General features: G+C 44.4%; 1 protein-coding gene across 2 annotated transcripts in view; it reads left to right on the forward strand.

Annotated features, from left to right (window-relative positions):
• The window catches only part of LAMA2 (laminin subunit alpha 2), a 1,313,887-nt gene that overhangs the window by 805,457 nt on the left and 491,464 nt on the right, over positions 1-16,966 (forward strand). For both annotated transcript variants that reach the window (XM_073575794.1, XM_073575795.1), the window contains exon 18: positions 13,619-13,705. In XM_073575794.1, coding sequence (XP_073431895.1) covers positions 13,619-13,705 — 87 coding nt within the window. The remainder of the gene's footprint in view (positions 1-13,618; positions 13,706-16,966) is intronic.

Here is a 16,966-nt window from a genome sequence, read left to right on the forward strand (position 1 = left end):
AGTGTACATTAATGATAAAAAAAATAACTTTTTAAATTCACCGAATGGCTGCAATGAAACAAAGAGTGAAAAATTTAAAGGGGTCTGAACACTTTCCGTACCCACTGTAACTGTATATTGTAAGATACTATAACGCTCTAGTGCTGCAGGTTATTTCCATGAAATGTCAAGCAGATTGTAATTGTAATATATATATATATATATATATATATATATATATATATATATATACAGTATATATATATATATATACAGTGTATATATGTATATATATATATATATATATACTAGCTGAAGAGCCCGGCGCTGCCCGGACATAGTAACTAACTGTGGTTAGTTATTGCGAATTATAATTATCCTCCATCTCATAGTCCCGTGCCCATATACCCATCATACATATCCCCCATCCCATAGGCCCGTGCCCATATACCCATCACACATCCTCCATCCCATAGTCCCGTGCCCATATACCCATCATACATATCCACGATCCCATAGGCCTGTGCCCATATACCCATCATACATATCCACGATCCCATAGGCCCGTGCCCATATAGCCATCATACATATCCTCCATCTGATAGTCGAGTGCCCATATACCCATCACACATCCTCCAAACCATAGTCCCATGCCCATATACCCACCATACATATTTGCCATCCCATAGTCGAGTGCCCATATACCCATGACACATCCTTTATCTCATAGTCCCATGCCCATATACCCATCATACATATCCTCCATCCCATAGTCCCGTGCCCATATACCCATCATACATATCCGCCATCCCATAGTCCCGTGCCCATATACCCATCATACATATCCTCCATCCCATAGTCCAGTGCCCATATACCCATCACACATCCTCCATCCCATAGTCAGCCATTATGACATCATAATGAGCGGCGTGGCTTGCAACCTATGATGACATCAGCGTCGCCATGGCAACCATTATGACATCATAATGAGGGGCGGGGCTTGATGCACACACACTTTTTCCACATTACGTAGATAGGGGTAAAATTGTTTGGTGAATTGGAACGCGCGGGGTTAAAATTTCACCTCACAACATAGCCTAGGACGCTCTCGTTGTCCAGACGTGTGACTGTGCCAAATTTTGTGGCTGTAGCTGCGACGGTGCGGATGCCAATCCCGGACATACATACATACATACACACACTTGAGCTATATATATTAGATTGTTGCCTAAATACAAAAGCAAAAGTGTCATCTTTAACTTTAGGCCTTTTAGAGATTATTTCATCTTCATCTTGATTAAAGCAAACCTGCTAGCAGGATTGTGCCCAGTAACCTACAGACAATGTCAGGTCGGCGCCGATATACTAATGAAAATGATACCTTAGTTGATGAAATGCATCTTGTGGTTGTTGTTTAATCTTTATTTGTAGTTTTGAGTTAATGATATGCTCGTGCTCTGGGGCGGCCTTTGGGGGGTGTCTTCATGTGATGCTCTGCTTAGGTATTCATGTGTATGGTTTCTGACAGCCTGATCGCATATGTACTGTGTATATAATTAAATTGTTTGCTATTCTCCTGATAGTCATAAAAAAATCCATTTGAAAATGGCGGCGCCTCCTCCAAGTTAGCGCCAATGGAGCCTGCACAGTGGCAGCTATCGGAGATCGCCAATAGCTGCTACTGTGCAGGCGCCGCCAGTATCATCTTGGAGGAGGAACATTTTTTTTCTCTAGCAAGATGGCGTCGCTTGCGCAGTAGCAGCTATCGGATTCAGGAGAACAACAACAAATTTAACCCCTTTCCTACATAAGACGTACTTTTCCGTCCATGTGACCTGGGACCTAAGTCTCAAAGACGGAATAGTACGTCTAATGCGATCAGCTGCGCTCACGAGCTGACACCCGGCACAATGTGTCAGGGGCGGTCACGGACCGCCCCCGACATGATAACCCCTGGCACACCGCGACCAAACATGATTGCAGTGTACCTGGGGTTAAAGGAAGTATCGGCAGGGAGGGGGCTCCCTCCGTGCTTCCCTGCAACCCCCACAGCAGCGCGATGTGCAGCGCCGCTGCGGGGTTGCCTTCCCTGCAGGTCATCGGATCCAATATGGCGACGGGGACCTTCAGGGGCCTGCAGGGAGCTGGCTTCCTCACTGCCCGCAGAGCGCAGGCATGAGGAAGCCTGCAGCAGTGCCTGTGATGTGACAGCTCAGCGATCTGTCACAGGACAGTGATGTCCCCCATGGGACATTATAATAAAGTAAAAAAAAGTGTAAAAATAATTTTAAAAAACTCGCTAAATAAATAAAAAAAAATATTCCCTATTAAATTCATTTTTTGAAAATAAAAAAACAAAAATACAATAAAAGTACACATATTTGGTATCGCCGCATCCGTAACGACCCTTCCTATAAAACTGTCCCATTAGTTGACCCCTTTAGCGAACCCCTTAAAAAATAAAAACAAAAAGCTAAGCAAAAAATAATGATTTATTATCATACCGCCGAACAAAAAGTGCAATAACACGCGATCAAAAAGACGCATATAAATATCCATGGTACCGCTGAAAACGTCATCTTGTTCCACAAAAAACGAGCTGCCAAACAGCATCATCAGAGAAAAAATAAAAAAGTCATAGCTCGCAGAATAAAGAGATGGAAAAATTATCGCACTCAAAATGTGGTGATGCATAAACTATTTTTACAATAAAAAGCGTCTTTTAGCGTATGACAGCTGCCAAAAATAAAAACCCGCCATATATAGTAAATCAAACCCCCGTTTATCATCCCCTTGGTTAGGGAAAAATAACAAAATAAAAAAATGTATTTATTTCCATTTTCCCATTAGGGTTAGGGTTAGGGCTAGGGTTAGGGTTGTAGTTAGAATTGGGGGGTTTCCACTGTTTTGGCACATCAGGGGCTTTCCAAACGCGACATGGCGTTCGATCTCAATTCCAGACAAAAAAGTTAAATTGCGCTGCTTCCCTTCCGAGCTCTGCCATGTGCCCAAATAGTGGTTTACCCACATATATGGGGTATCAGAGTACTCAGAACAAATTGCACAATAACTTTTGGGGTCCTGTTACTCTTGGGAAAATAAAAATTGGGGGTGAAAAGATAATTTTTGTGGAAAAAATATGATTTTTTACTTGTACGGCTGTATGTTATAAACTTCTGTGAAGCCCTTGGGGGTTCAAAGTGCTCACCACATATCTAGATAAGTTCCTTGGGGGGTCTAGTTTCCAAAATGGGGTCACTGGTGGGGGGTTTCCACTGTTTAGGCACATCAGGGGCTCTCCAAACGTGACATGTAGAGTTGAGCGAAACGGGTTAAAAAATTTCAAAAGTCGCCGACTTTTGGCAAAGTCGGGTTTCATGAAACAAAACCCGACCCTAGGATGAGGTCGGCCACGAGGTCGGCGACTTACGCGCCAAAGTCGCGTTTCAAAAGTTTGTTTTGCGCTCTTTTTCAGCCAATCAGGATCCACGGACACTGTGGGCAACGTAATGACATAGGCAGGGGTCACCACCATCTTTCAGAAGGGCATGCAAGTGATAGGCTTGCTTTGGTGGGCGTCAAAGGGATTATAAAAGGGCGTGCACGCCGACCGCCATCTTACTTCTGCCGATCTTAGCATAGGGAGAGGTTGCTGATTCTGTAGGGAGAGCGTTAGGCAGGGAAGAAGAAAAAAAAACTGCTTCTGCTGCTAGCGATTTTGCCTGTACAACACACCAGTCACTGTGTGTGCAGTGCAAGGGGAGGCTATATTGTGGTGGATCAGCGGTGTTGGTTGTTAGGCTGCCTTCTAAGGCTTCCTGACAGCTGCATTGCTGTTTACCCACTGCTCTGCAAACTGCTTTTTTAAAAGCAATCCCAATTTTTTTTTTTGTCCTGCTGAGGTACTGAGCGTGCATTTTTTCACACCATACAGCGGTGTATGCTCCTCACACAGTACCGTGTAACAGCTGTTATCACAGCCACAGTGAAGCTATCTGTGTGTCACTGTGGAAGGATAAGTGGAGGACTTGTTCCGTTCTTACAGACCTACACTCTAGGGAGATTCCTATTCTGCCCAATTCTACATACACCTTGTAGTTTGTGATACACTAGCCAATTTCTGCCTGTGAGATAGCGCTCTGATATTCAGTGGGCCTCACACAATCCAAAAGTGTCCAGTGTCCACTAGTGTGTGCAGAAATTCAAAATCTCTGTGATCCTGTAGTCACTTTTTTCACACCTGTGCCATCAAGCCTGTGACATAGCGCTCTGATATTCAGTGGGCCTCACACAATCCAAAAGTGTCCAGTGTCCACTAGTGTGTGCAGAAATTCAAAATCTCCCTTATCCTGTAGTCACTTTTTTCACATCTGTGCCATCGAGGCTGTGACATAGCGCTCTGATATTCAGTGGGCCTCACACAATCCAAAAGTGTCCAGTGTCCACTAGTGTGTGCAGAAATTCAAAATCTCCCTTATCCTGTAGTCACTTTTTTCACATCTGTGCCATCGAGCTTGTGACATAGCGCTCTGATATTCAGTGGGCCTCACACAATCCAAAAGTGTCCAGTGTCCACTAGTGTGTGCAGAAATTCAAAATCTCTGTGATCCTGTAGTCACTTTTTTCACACCTGTGCCATCGAGCCTGTGACATAACGCTCTGATATTCAGTGGGCCTCACACAATCCAAAAGTGTCCAGTGTCCACTAGTGTGTGCAGAAATTCAAAATCTCTGTGATTCTGTAGTCACTTTTTTCACACCTGTGCCATCGAGCCTGTGACATAGCGCTCTGATATTCAGTGGGCCTCACACAATCCAAAAGTGTCCAGTGTCCACTAGTGTGTGCAGAAATTCAAAATCTCCCTTATCCTGTAGTCACTTTTTTCACACCTGCGACATCGAGCCAGTGACATAGCGCTGTGATATTCAGTGGGCCTCACACAATCCAAAAGTGTCCAGTGTCCACAAGTGTCTGCAGAAACTCAAAATCTCCCCTGTCCTATAGACACCTTGTACCTTGTTTTACATTACTATATAGTTTGTTGGATTTTGTCTACATTTCTACCAAAAATGAGGAAGGCTGGTGGAAGAGGCCGTGGAATTGGGCGGGGGTTGGCAGCTGGTAATGATGGTGTTGGTGGTGGATCTGATGGTAGTGGCAAAAGCAAAATAGGACCAAATGCAGGAGGTGTTGAGCCTGCGTCATCCTCTGGCTCCACAAGGCCTCGAAGGCTAAGTTTTCTAGGAGTTGGCAAACTGCTTTTAAAGCCAGAGCTTCAGGAAAAAAGTTTTGTCTTACATTGCTGACTCCGCCTCCAGCTCTATCGCCTCCTCTTCTGAAGTTGTAAAAAATAAAAGCACTGAGTCGTCATTGGAGGCTCATGTTCATGAACCACACCTTTCCTTGTGTCCTTCACCCCATCCAAGATTGAAGGATGACGCAGGCCATACTACTGATTACTCCATGGAGCTGTTTTCACATACCATGCCTGGATTATCAAGTGAAATGGTGAATTACCCAGGCCAAGATGAATCTGACATGGAGTGCACTGATGCACAGCCGCTGATAGATGATTCTGCTGGTACATTCACTCAGAGCACTACATTGTCCTCGCACTGTACAGAGCCAGATTCTGACCCTGATGAGACTCAGTTGCCCCTTCCCGCACACTATACCACCATACACGGTGACACAGAGGAAGGTGCACATGACATTGAAGAGGAGGTGATGGATGACCCAGTTGTTGACCCAGATTGGCATCCATTGGGGGAAGAGGGTGCTGCTTCCAATAGCTCAGATGAGGAGGACCACAGCAGACATCGACATCGCAACAGCTGTTATCTGGCAGGCCCAGAGCACTCCAAAGACAGGTTCCAAAAATCAAAAGAGTTGCTGGACAGCTTGTCCAGAGGGTCAAAAGATCACAGCGTGCTAGGCCGCAAAATGTCTGCCAAAGTAGGAAGAGTGCAGTGTGGCACTTTTTTGAACAAAATCCTCATGATCAGGCCAAGGTTATCTGTAAGAAGTGCGCAAAGACCTTTATCCGAGGGAAAAATCTGAAAAATTTGAATACCAGTTGCATGCTTAGACATTTAACCAGCATGCACTTGCAAGCGTGGACACAACAACAAACCTCAAGTGCCACATATGCAACTGATCACAAAGAAGGTAGTCAACAACGCTACATTGTTTCCCCCACTGTAAGCCCACCGGTTAGCACAGCAGCAAATGTTGAGGTGTCGTTGCAAGGCCACAGCAGTCAGGGAATCCCACTGTTATATCAACGAAATACTGAATCTAGGCCATCAGAAAGAACACCAACTCCATCACCATCATCAACCCTCTCTCAGTCCGCCCTGTCCACCGCTACTTCCACCATATGCAGCTCTCAAGTCCAGCTCACCCTCCCAGACACTATGAGTAGGTCAAGAAAGTACTCAGTCTCTCATCCGCGTACACTGGGTTTGAACGCCCACATTGCCAAACTAATCTCGTTTGAGATGATGCCCTATCGGTTGGTGGAAAGCGCATCTTTCCGCGAACTCATGGCCTATGCAGTACCACGCTATGACCTACCCAGTCGCCACTTCTTCTCTCGCAAAGCCATCCCAGCCCTCCACCATCATGTAAAAGACCGCATTGTCCATGCACTCAAGCAGTCAGTGAGTGGAAAGGTGCACCTCACAACTGATGCATGGTCCAGTCGGCATGGCCAGGGCCGTTACGTGTCCATCACTGCACACTGGGTTAATGTGGTGGATGCAGGGTCCACAGGGGACAGCGGTGGTGGGACAGTGCTGCCTAGCCCACGGTATAGGAAACAGTTGGCTGTAGGCGTTCGACCCTCCTCCTCCTCCTCCTCCTCCAGAAGCGAAAGCTCGTCAACAGAGCGCAGTCGTACGAGCACTCCATCTGCAGCTGCCACTGTTGCACACGAGGTGTCCCCCTATCGAGCAGCTAGTGGAAAGCGTCAGCAGGCTGTGTTGCAGATGATGTGTTTGGGCGACAGACACACCGCCGAGGTGCTGGCCGAGTACTTGAAGCGACAAACTGAGTCATGGCTGGGCAGTGTACATCTTGAGGCCGGCAAGGTAGTTAGTGATAACGGCCGTAATTTTGTGGCAGCCATAGCCGTTTCAAAACTCAGCCACATACCTTGCTTGGCTCACATCTTGAACCTGGTGGTGCAGTGCTTCCTCAAAAATTATCTGGAGTTAACAGCCCTGCTCCAGAAGGTGCGAAGACTGTGCGCGCACATCCGCCGGTCGCCTGTACACTCCGTTCATATTCAGAAGCTGCAGCGATTGCTCCACCTTCCCAACCACCGCCTCATTATCGACATTGCAACAAGGTGGAACTCCACCCTGCACATGGTGGAGCGGCTGTGCGAGCAGAGGCAGGCCATAATGCATTTGTGGGAGGATACACGGCCAGGCACTTTGAGAGCAGACATGGAGTTGACAGGTGTGCAGTGGTCGAAGCTGAAAGACCTCTGTAAAGTCCTTCAGTGTTTTGAGGAATGCACACGGCTGGTAAGCGCAGACGACGCCATCCTAAGCATGAGCATCCCACTAATGCGTCTGCTCATGCAAACTTTGACGCACCTTAAGGAGCAGGCGTCTGCAGCCAATGTTGATGAGGAGGAAGAGGAGGAGGGAATCCTTGATGACATTCAGCCATTGTCTGCTCAGGGACCTCTCCTGGACGAGGTGGAGGAAGAAGAGGAGGAGGAGGAGGATGATGATGGGGATGATTACTTAGGGGAGGAGGATGCATCTCGTGGGGCAAGTGAAAATGTTGGCGTGGCAAGGTCTGGTACAGGGATTGTGCGTGACTGGAGGGATGTGGATTTGCCAGAAAGTGCTCCTCCACCCAGCACTTGCAGTGCATCATTGACACCGGGAACATTGGCCCACATGTCAGATTATGCCTTGCAGATCCTAAAAAGGGACCCCCGCATTGCCAAAATGATGAACGATGACGACTACTGGTTGGCCAGCATCCTGGATCCACGCTATAAAGGCAAATTACAAAACATCATGCCACAGGAGAACCTTGACCTAATATTGGCTAATAAACAAGCAACTCTGATAAATCGGTTGCTTGAGGCATTCCCAGCACACAGCAGCGGTGATGGTTCTCACACGAGCCGTACGGGCCGGGGGCAGCTTGGCAGAGGTGTTCATGGTGCACACAGCAGAAGTGGCGTTGGAGACAGGGGTTTCATGACAATGTTGTGGACTGATTTTTCAAGTACCGCTCACACAACTGGTAATACTGCCTCGATGGAAAGTGACAGGAGACAGCAGTTGTCAACTATGGTTACAAACTACTTTTCCTCCCATATCGATGTTCTCCCACACAGGTCATTCCCCTTTGACTATTGGGCCGCTAAACTGGACACCTGGCCTGAATTGGCACAATATGCCTTACAGGAGCTCGCTTGCCCAGCTGCAAGTGTGCTATCGGAAAGAGTCTTCAGTGCAGCTGGATCAATCCTGACAGAAAAAAGGACCCGTCTGTCAACCCAAAATGTGGATGATCTAACCTTCATTAAAATGAACCATGCATGGGTTTCCAAGGATTTTGTCCCACCTTCCCCTGATAACACATAGGGTGACAGAAAAATGGCTTGCTTTGGTCCACCTCTTCGTGGGACTTGACCTATTTCGCCTTTTGCATCAGCTGAATGTCCAGCATCAACATATGCCACTTTCTAAAACTCCCTAACTGTGCTGCCTCCCCCCATGGCCGGGGTCACCACCTAGCGCACGACACCGTGCGAGTGCCGTTGCCCTGGACAGGTGGGTAGGCCGACTCTTGGGCGCGGGCACTGGCACAGGGTCCCTCATAGTGCAATCAAGTGTCTCTGATGGTGGTGGTGCACACCCACCGTCAGACACACTGCCGTACTATGAGGGGCCCAGTGCCAGTGCCAACACCCAGGAGTGGGCCCCCCTTGCTTGGGCAGGGCCCCAGCATTTGCAATCTTTACCTCTCCCTGCTCCTCCGCTGTGTAGTCTGGGCCGTCAAATCCATACTGTGCCTGACACCGTCTGAGCCTGCCTCCTGATGTATAGACATATATTTTGAATGTGTACGCTATCCATACATGTTATCCGGGGATACGGTACCCTTTCTCACCTTTGTGCAATCACGTGCAATCCATACTGGGCCTAACACCGTCTGAGCCTGCCTCCTGATGTATAGACATATATTTTGAATGTGTACGCTATCCATACATGTTATCCTGGGATACGGTACCCTTTCTCACCTTTGTGCAATCACGTGCAATCCATACTGGGCCTAACACCGTCTGAGCCTGCCTCCTGATGTATAGACATATATTTTGAATGTGTACGCTATCCATACATGTTATCCGGAGATACGGTACCCTTTCTCACCTTTGTGCAATCACGTGTCATCCATACTGGGCCTAACACCGTCTGAGCCTGCCTCCTGATGTATAGACATATATTTTGAATGTGTACGCTATCCATACATGTTATCCAGGGATACGGTACCCTTTCTCACCTTTGTGCAATCACGTGCAATCCATACTCGGCCTAACACCGTCTGAGCCTGCCTCCTGATGTATAGACATATATTTTGAATGTGTACGCTATCCATACATGTTATCCGGGGATACGGTACCCTTTCTCACATTTGTGCAATCACGTGCAAGCCATACTGGGCCTAACACCGTCTGAGCCTGCCTCCTGATGTATAGACATATATTTTGAATGTGTACGCTATCCATACATGTTATCCGGGGATACGGTACCCTTTCTCACCTTTGTGCAATCACGTGTAATCCATACTGGGCGTGAGAACGGCTGGCGAGCTGTTAAGCAAGCTACAGCACCTGTGGTTTGCACACGTAAGTTTTTCATTTTTTCAGGAATGATGGTTAGGCCTAATTCCGGAACTGCGGTTGACCTGCACTTACTGGGAAATCATCGTTCGCGGGTAATAATTGTAATCAGTGATCCCCATCACTAACGTTGTTCAGCGGGTTATCTGCACCTGTAAGCGACAAATGCTGGCCTTTTCAGTGTATCGCACATGCAGCCATGGACATGTAAGGGCATGACACACCAGTTATTGGCCAATCTCATGTGCCAGAGCCTCACGTGTCCCTCTAGTAAGCCGGACTCGGACCGCGGGGCATGACGGAGTCTCGTTCGTTAACGGAATTAAGCTTGCAATGTGTGCATCTGTTCTGTAGCTGGCATGGTTGAGGTTTCCCAGGTGGAGTCGAATTTAACCGTAGGCTCCACTCCTGGTGGTGCCCTTCTGGACATTCCTTTAAGGTTCAGCTTTGCAACCATACTGCCCACGTAAAACAAACACTTTGCCTTCATGAACGCTGTTTGGAGGGTCATGACTCGTGGGAATAACGCCGCCCAATCAGTTAACCTGCTAGAGAGATCCTTCATTGCTCCCAAGCATGACATCACACTCCCTAGGAGGAAGGTAATGCCACTGTGGCGACCGTACTCCTCGGGGCGACACATGTGCACTGATGCCCAGCCACTGCTCGATGAATCTGCTGGTACATTGACCCAGACCACTACATTCCCCTCGCACGCTACATGGCCTGAATCTGACCCTGATGAAACTCAGGTTACCCTTCCCATATACAGTTCCATCTTACACGGTGACAAAGAGGAAGCTGCAGATGAAAGTGCAGGTTTGGCCCACCCGCCATCAGACACACCACCGTACTATCAGGGGCCCTGTGCCAGTGCCGTCGCCAACGAGTGGGCCCCCCGTGCTTGCTCAGGATCACAGCACTTGCAAGGTTGAAATACTGTGCAGTGAGATGGAAGATGGGGACGACGAGGAGTCCAGACTAGTACAGGGATTCCCTAGCGAGGAGACTTATTTGATTGTTTTCGATGTTGGGACAGCAATTTTTGGGGAGCACTATACTCTGGAGAATGATAGATGGGGCTCACCATACACTGGAACATTCTAAAGGTGGACATCAGACACTGGAGCAGCATTTACAGGGCCCATTATACACTAGAGCATTAGAAATGGGGCCCATTATGTTTGGAGCATTATTTGGGCCCATAAGACAGTGGAGCTTCATCCATGGGGACCAACATATACTGTAGCATTATGTGGAGCTCATCATATACTGTTTCAAACATTATATGGGACCAATGATTCTGTAAGGAGAAATAGATGGGCCTCGTCATGAGATGTAAAAAGTGAAGTATTTTTTATTGTACTATACCACTATTTCTCTGCCATATCGGAGCATGATGAGTTGTGGTATGTGTTAAAGGGGCGCTCTTTCACCCAGGGCACATGAAAACCTGAAGCCAGCCCTACGCCCCCACAACTTTAGCCAAATAACCCCCATTTTTCAGTGCGTAACTTGTATTATGAAGTTAATTAAGGTTGACAAGCTTAAGTAAGAAGAATTGATGCTTTTGGCATTCAAATGAGCACTGTAGGTGTGTTTCCTGTCCTCCTCTCACTGCCGACTTTTATTCCACATTGACTTACATTGGGTTCCGTGTTTCGGGACGACCCCGACTTTTCCCTATAATCGGCCGATCTTGCTCGACCCGACTTTTGGAAAAGTCGGGTTTCACGAAACGAAACTCGACCCTAAAAAAACAAAAGTCGCTCAACTCTAGTGACATGGCGTCCAATCTGAATTCCAGCCAATTTTGCAGTGAAAAAGTCAAACGGCGCTCCTTCCCTTCTGAGCTCTGTCATGCGCCCAAACAGTGGTTACCCCCACATATCAGGTATCAGCATACTCAGGACAAATTGCACAATAACTTTTCCAGTCCAATTTCTCTTGATACCCTTGGTAAAATAACAAAATTGTTCATTTTTTTTTAAACATTCAAAAAATTCCTGTGAAGCACCTGAAGGGTTAATAAACTTCTTGAATGTGGTTTTGAGCACCTTGAGGGGTGCAATTTTTAGAATGGTGTCACTTTTGGGTATTTTCTATCATATAAACCCCTCAAAGTGACTTAAAATGTGATGTGGTCCCTATAAATAAAATGGTGTTGTAAAAATGAGAAATCGCTGGTCAACTTTTAACCCTTATAACTTCCTAACAAAAAAAAATTTTGGTTCCCAAATTGTGCTGATGTAAAGTAAACATGTGGGAAATATTACTTATTAAGTTTTTTGTGTGCCATATCTCTGTGATTTAAGAGCATAAAAATTCAAATTTGGAAAATTGCAGAATTTTCAAATTTTTCGCCATATTTCCATTTTTGTCACAAATAAATGCAAGTTATATGAATGAAATTTTACCACTAACATGAAGGACAATATGTCACGAGAAAACAATGTCAGAATCACTGGGATCCATGGAAGCGTTTCAGAGTTATTACCTCATAAAGGGACAGTGGTCAGAATTGTAAAAATTGGCCCGGGAATTAACATGCAAACCACCCATGGGAGTAAAGGGGTTAATGTACTCGTATGCACAGTACATGCGCAATCAGGCTGCAGTGCAGGCGCCACCATTGGTACCTGTATGCAAAAAAATTTTTTTACCCTAAGATAAATATAATATTCATTACGTAAACTAGGGGGCAGGTCACTGAGGGGTCAGCATGTCTGAAGGCATACTGGTGAATACCTAATCAGAGCACCACATGAAGACCCCCTACAGGCTGCCCCAAAGCACGAGCATATCATTAACCGAAAACTGAAAATAAAGATTAAACAACAACCACAAGATGGATTTCATCAACAAAGGTATCATTTTAATCAGTATAACGGCGCCGACCTGACACTGTGTGTAGGTTACTGAGCACAATCATGCCAACAGTTTCCCTTTCCATATATATATATACATATATATATATATGTGTGTATATATATATATATATATATATATATACTGCACGTGTGTGTGTGTGGAGTAGGTATCCAAATGTATAGTTTATGCCTACTGAAGCGAACTTGGAGGGAAATATCATAAAATGATCACATCTACAGCAAGTATTGATTTTGTACAACTGTGCAGCATTGTCTAAAAGAGTCGAGTGGGAATGCATTCAGATCACTTTCAGCAAGATAACAGATAAATATTACTACAATAAAAGAATATAGTGGTTTCTCCAATATTCTGTATTGATAATTATGCTGAGTTCATTTATATCAAACACTTTCTCTATATTACTGGGGAATATACACTGTATGGGGCCAAAAAAAAAAAAATTCTTCAGAATATTCAAGTCCATATTGATACTTGTTTTGGAATATTTCAGTTCTACTTAAACTCTTAGTTGAATCTCAGCCTTACAGTATATTCTGGCAATGTCCTCCAGGGCACAGACAAACAGCTGTACATTCCTGCTTATTCGCTAGTGAACAGGATCTGTGACAGTCTAAAGTAAGCCCCATCGCAACATGCCAGTGGGATGCTGCCACTCACTGTACTATATCTAGTGTTGGAATAAATAGTAGAGTCATTCCGGCAACTATTGGCTGGAGCCAAAGCTAAATGTGTGTGTGTCTAAGACTACAAGGGTCTTCTTGGTCTCCATGTTTACAGAGCTATGAATTCTGAAGAATCCATGCAAAAATGCTGCTACATGTTCTAATCTTCTCATTCCTTCTTCCTTGTTTCATTTCTGGTCAACAACAAAGTTTTAGTCCAACGTGCCACTTGGACCCAATCCGTGGAGTAGTTTGTGATGCTTGTGCTCCTGGATACACAGGGCCGCGTTGTGAACGGTAAGTCCTTGACGCTATCATTTATACTGACCTCTTAGTATAGAGCATAATTTTTCATATGCTAAATTATGTTGTGCTTTTGTTTTCTGCCTTTAATATATTAATAATATTAGAAATACAAAATATAAAATAGCATTACCAAGAAACTATGCAGTATATAAGTATTCAAGTGACACTTTCCTTGCTGCTACTTATAATTTGACATAGGACTGCAAGTTGTGTAACAGGGTAATTATAATCTATCCATGATACAGTTCTGAATAGGTGATTATTAAATCCAGTTTCCTATTATCTATTACAAATACCATTTTCATCTGTTTTGTACTATTTGACACGTGGCATGACATAAAAGATTTATAGCTAAGTGACAATCTGCACTTTCTCCAAAAGGAAGGGCTCATTTCCTCCAGATCAGATAGGGTTGCACATATAATGGCCATTCATACTACACAATGTTTAAGTGTGTGTAATATTTTAAAATTCAAAAAATAAATGAATAACTGTTATAAAGAAAGCCTGCTGAGTATCAGCCTTGCCGGTATTTTCCTACTTAGGTGAATCTTGCGTTAAACCGGTATATTTTAAGCCCATTCTAACTTTAGAGCTATAATCACTCAAAAGCAACAGCTGAAATAAACAGCTCCGTGGATCGTATTTCATGTGCAAACTTCATTTAGTTCAGTGTTCTAAATGTGACTATTCGAGACAGTGGTAAAAATGGTAAAAAACACATTTGAAAAATGTTATTCTTTTATCTACCTGCTTAGTTACCGTTGCTTGGACAGTCTAGTGATTTATGTTTTTCAGTCTGATTTTTGAGAAACTACTAAGGTTTGCAGGATTAAAGGGACCTAATATTCCTTGCAAATGGGTTTTAGATAAAAGCTTTACATTGTCTTTAAGGTTTCAAGCATATGATAATATTTGGAATCTGTATTATATTACGCGTCAAAATGCAAATAGTTTAATACAATGGATCTGAGATGAGCAAATCAGGCAAAAAATGAATTTGCGGATTTCTCTGCAAGGAAAAATTCTTCTCCTCAAATTTCTCCAGACCCCAGCACATGATGCATGTAAAAATACTAATACTCACCCAGAGTTAATTATGCATGTGCAGTGACCTCCAAGGCCTGAAGTCTTGACATGGTGTTCACTCTAGGCTGGGACTTCCGGTGAGCAAGCCCGGAAGCTCTTTGCACATGCTTCGGACTTACTCACAGCCTTAAGTTGTGGCCTAGCGCGAACATTGGATCAGAGGTGCGATGAAGCAGGGAGAAAGAAGATTGGACAATGGGGAATTAGTGCAGGGGCAGCTGGAAACCTACATTTTATTAATTAATAAAAATATACTATTGACTTTTATTTTTGAAAACTTTCAGATTGTTTTTGCCACCGGCCTAAGAATTTTGCACAGTAATATATATTGTAGTGCAGTGGTAGCACACTTATGCAGTGAGGAGGCAGTGACCCACAGAGTTCAAACACAAAACTCCTTTAATGTGTTTCTTCACAGCATTAAATGTCCAAATTCACACAAGAGCATATAATCTCAGTGCATAGTATTAGTGTCCATTTCACCGCACAGGACTTCATTTCACCGCACTACATACTACACGTCATCCTTCCATTTACAGTCACTAAATACGCTGGACTTCCTTTTGACCAGTAGCTGTGGGTGACTGTACCGCCATGTCAATGTTTCTTACTCACAGCCGTACACAGTCCTTGACAGAGCTCTGCAGAGCCTCTGCTCTGCAATCTCACCTACACCAAACTAAAACTGGCCCTGACACACGCAAACCCTTTCCTGCAGGGCTTTTAACAAAGTAACCTGTGACCTTCAGGCACATGGAAAACCCATTCCTGGAATGAAACGAACTGCACAACTACCATCCTGCAGTCTGTTTCACAACACAACATCCCAGAGCAGGTTTCCCTACATCATAAGACTACACTTATTTTTGTTATTTCTAGTCTGCATTGCAGTCACCACTACCCCCGTGGCTGCCATGCACTCCTATGGCCTTCATACGCCTCCATGCACATCCTGGGGAGAACACACAGTGACCTCTACCTGTGACATCAGTCACTGCTTCACCATTGCAATCACAGCTACACCTGCGACTGCAATGCCTCGTCATGACCTCAATACACCTCCATGCGCATCCTGAGGAGAACAAACAGCGACCCCTACCTGTGACACTGTCCACTGTCTCACAATATACATACACATCGTGTATATATTTATATATACTGTGTGTATATATATATATATATATATATACTGTATATTACTGTTCAGAATTGCTAGACTTCTACACAGGTTTCAGCAGATGTGTGGCGGTTGTCGGCAGGTAAGAAGAGGTTCAAAGTACTCTTTTCATGGACTGCCAGTGTGCCCACTGGACCACTTTTCTGTAAATCTTTCTGAGAATCTCTATTAATTGGTCAGTCTTCAGAAACCAAGGAAATAATTATTCATGTGTAAGTCGAAAGTTTGCCATAATACAAATTGTCATAAAAATTTGCAAAACCACATCGGCAAACATTTGCTAGGCAGATGTCTGTGTAATAAGCTGATCAGACATTTAGTCTTCATATTTTTATTGTCAGGTATGATCAAAAGACATTTATAACAAGCCTCTGACCTGCTCAAGTAGGCATGTGCCATATGTTGTGACCATATCAACACTAAAGATTACACTGCAAATTGTTGGCAATATTTCCACATGTATGGATTTGTTATTAATAACAACAACCTATTTATACTAATAAAGTAAAATGATAACATTCTGACTCTCTGCACCCACCAGTTAGGGGGAACTCATTACAAGAGATCTTACACTCTTCCCATTAAAGAGATCAATACTGAAGCCTTCTTATAGCATCCATATAGCACTCTCCTAAAAGAGCTCTAATCGGATGACTTCATACTGTAGGGAGGGTACTTCTACTATACTCTCCATAGATTCTGCTCAGCATGCATCTTTCCTGGGGGAGAGGGTTGTAGTCAGATTCTTAAGCCTGTAAAAATGTAAAAGTATCTTCTATAAATTAATTCTCAATCTTTTCAGCTGTCATAAAACATCTCTCCTGGGTCTGGGCCTTCTGCATGATCACTACATGAAGTGTATATGTGGGGATTATAAATAAAAAATGAATAACTACAACATAAAAAAGACCAAAGACATTTTATTGTCTTTTTTGGAATAAAAATGAAAACATGAAAACTTGCTTTTCACTGGTTTTATATACAGT

Source organism: Dendrobates tinctorius, unplaced genomic scaffold (genome assembly GCF_039654945.1).
Source record: "Dendrobates tinctorius isolate UK_male_01 unplaced genomic scaffold, ASM3965494v1 ptg000046l, whole genome shotgun sequence".
Lineage (NCBI taxonomy): Eukaryota > Metazoa > Chordata > Amphibia > Anura > Dendrobatidae > Dendrobates > Dendrobates tinctorius.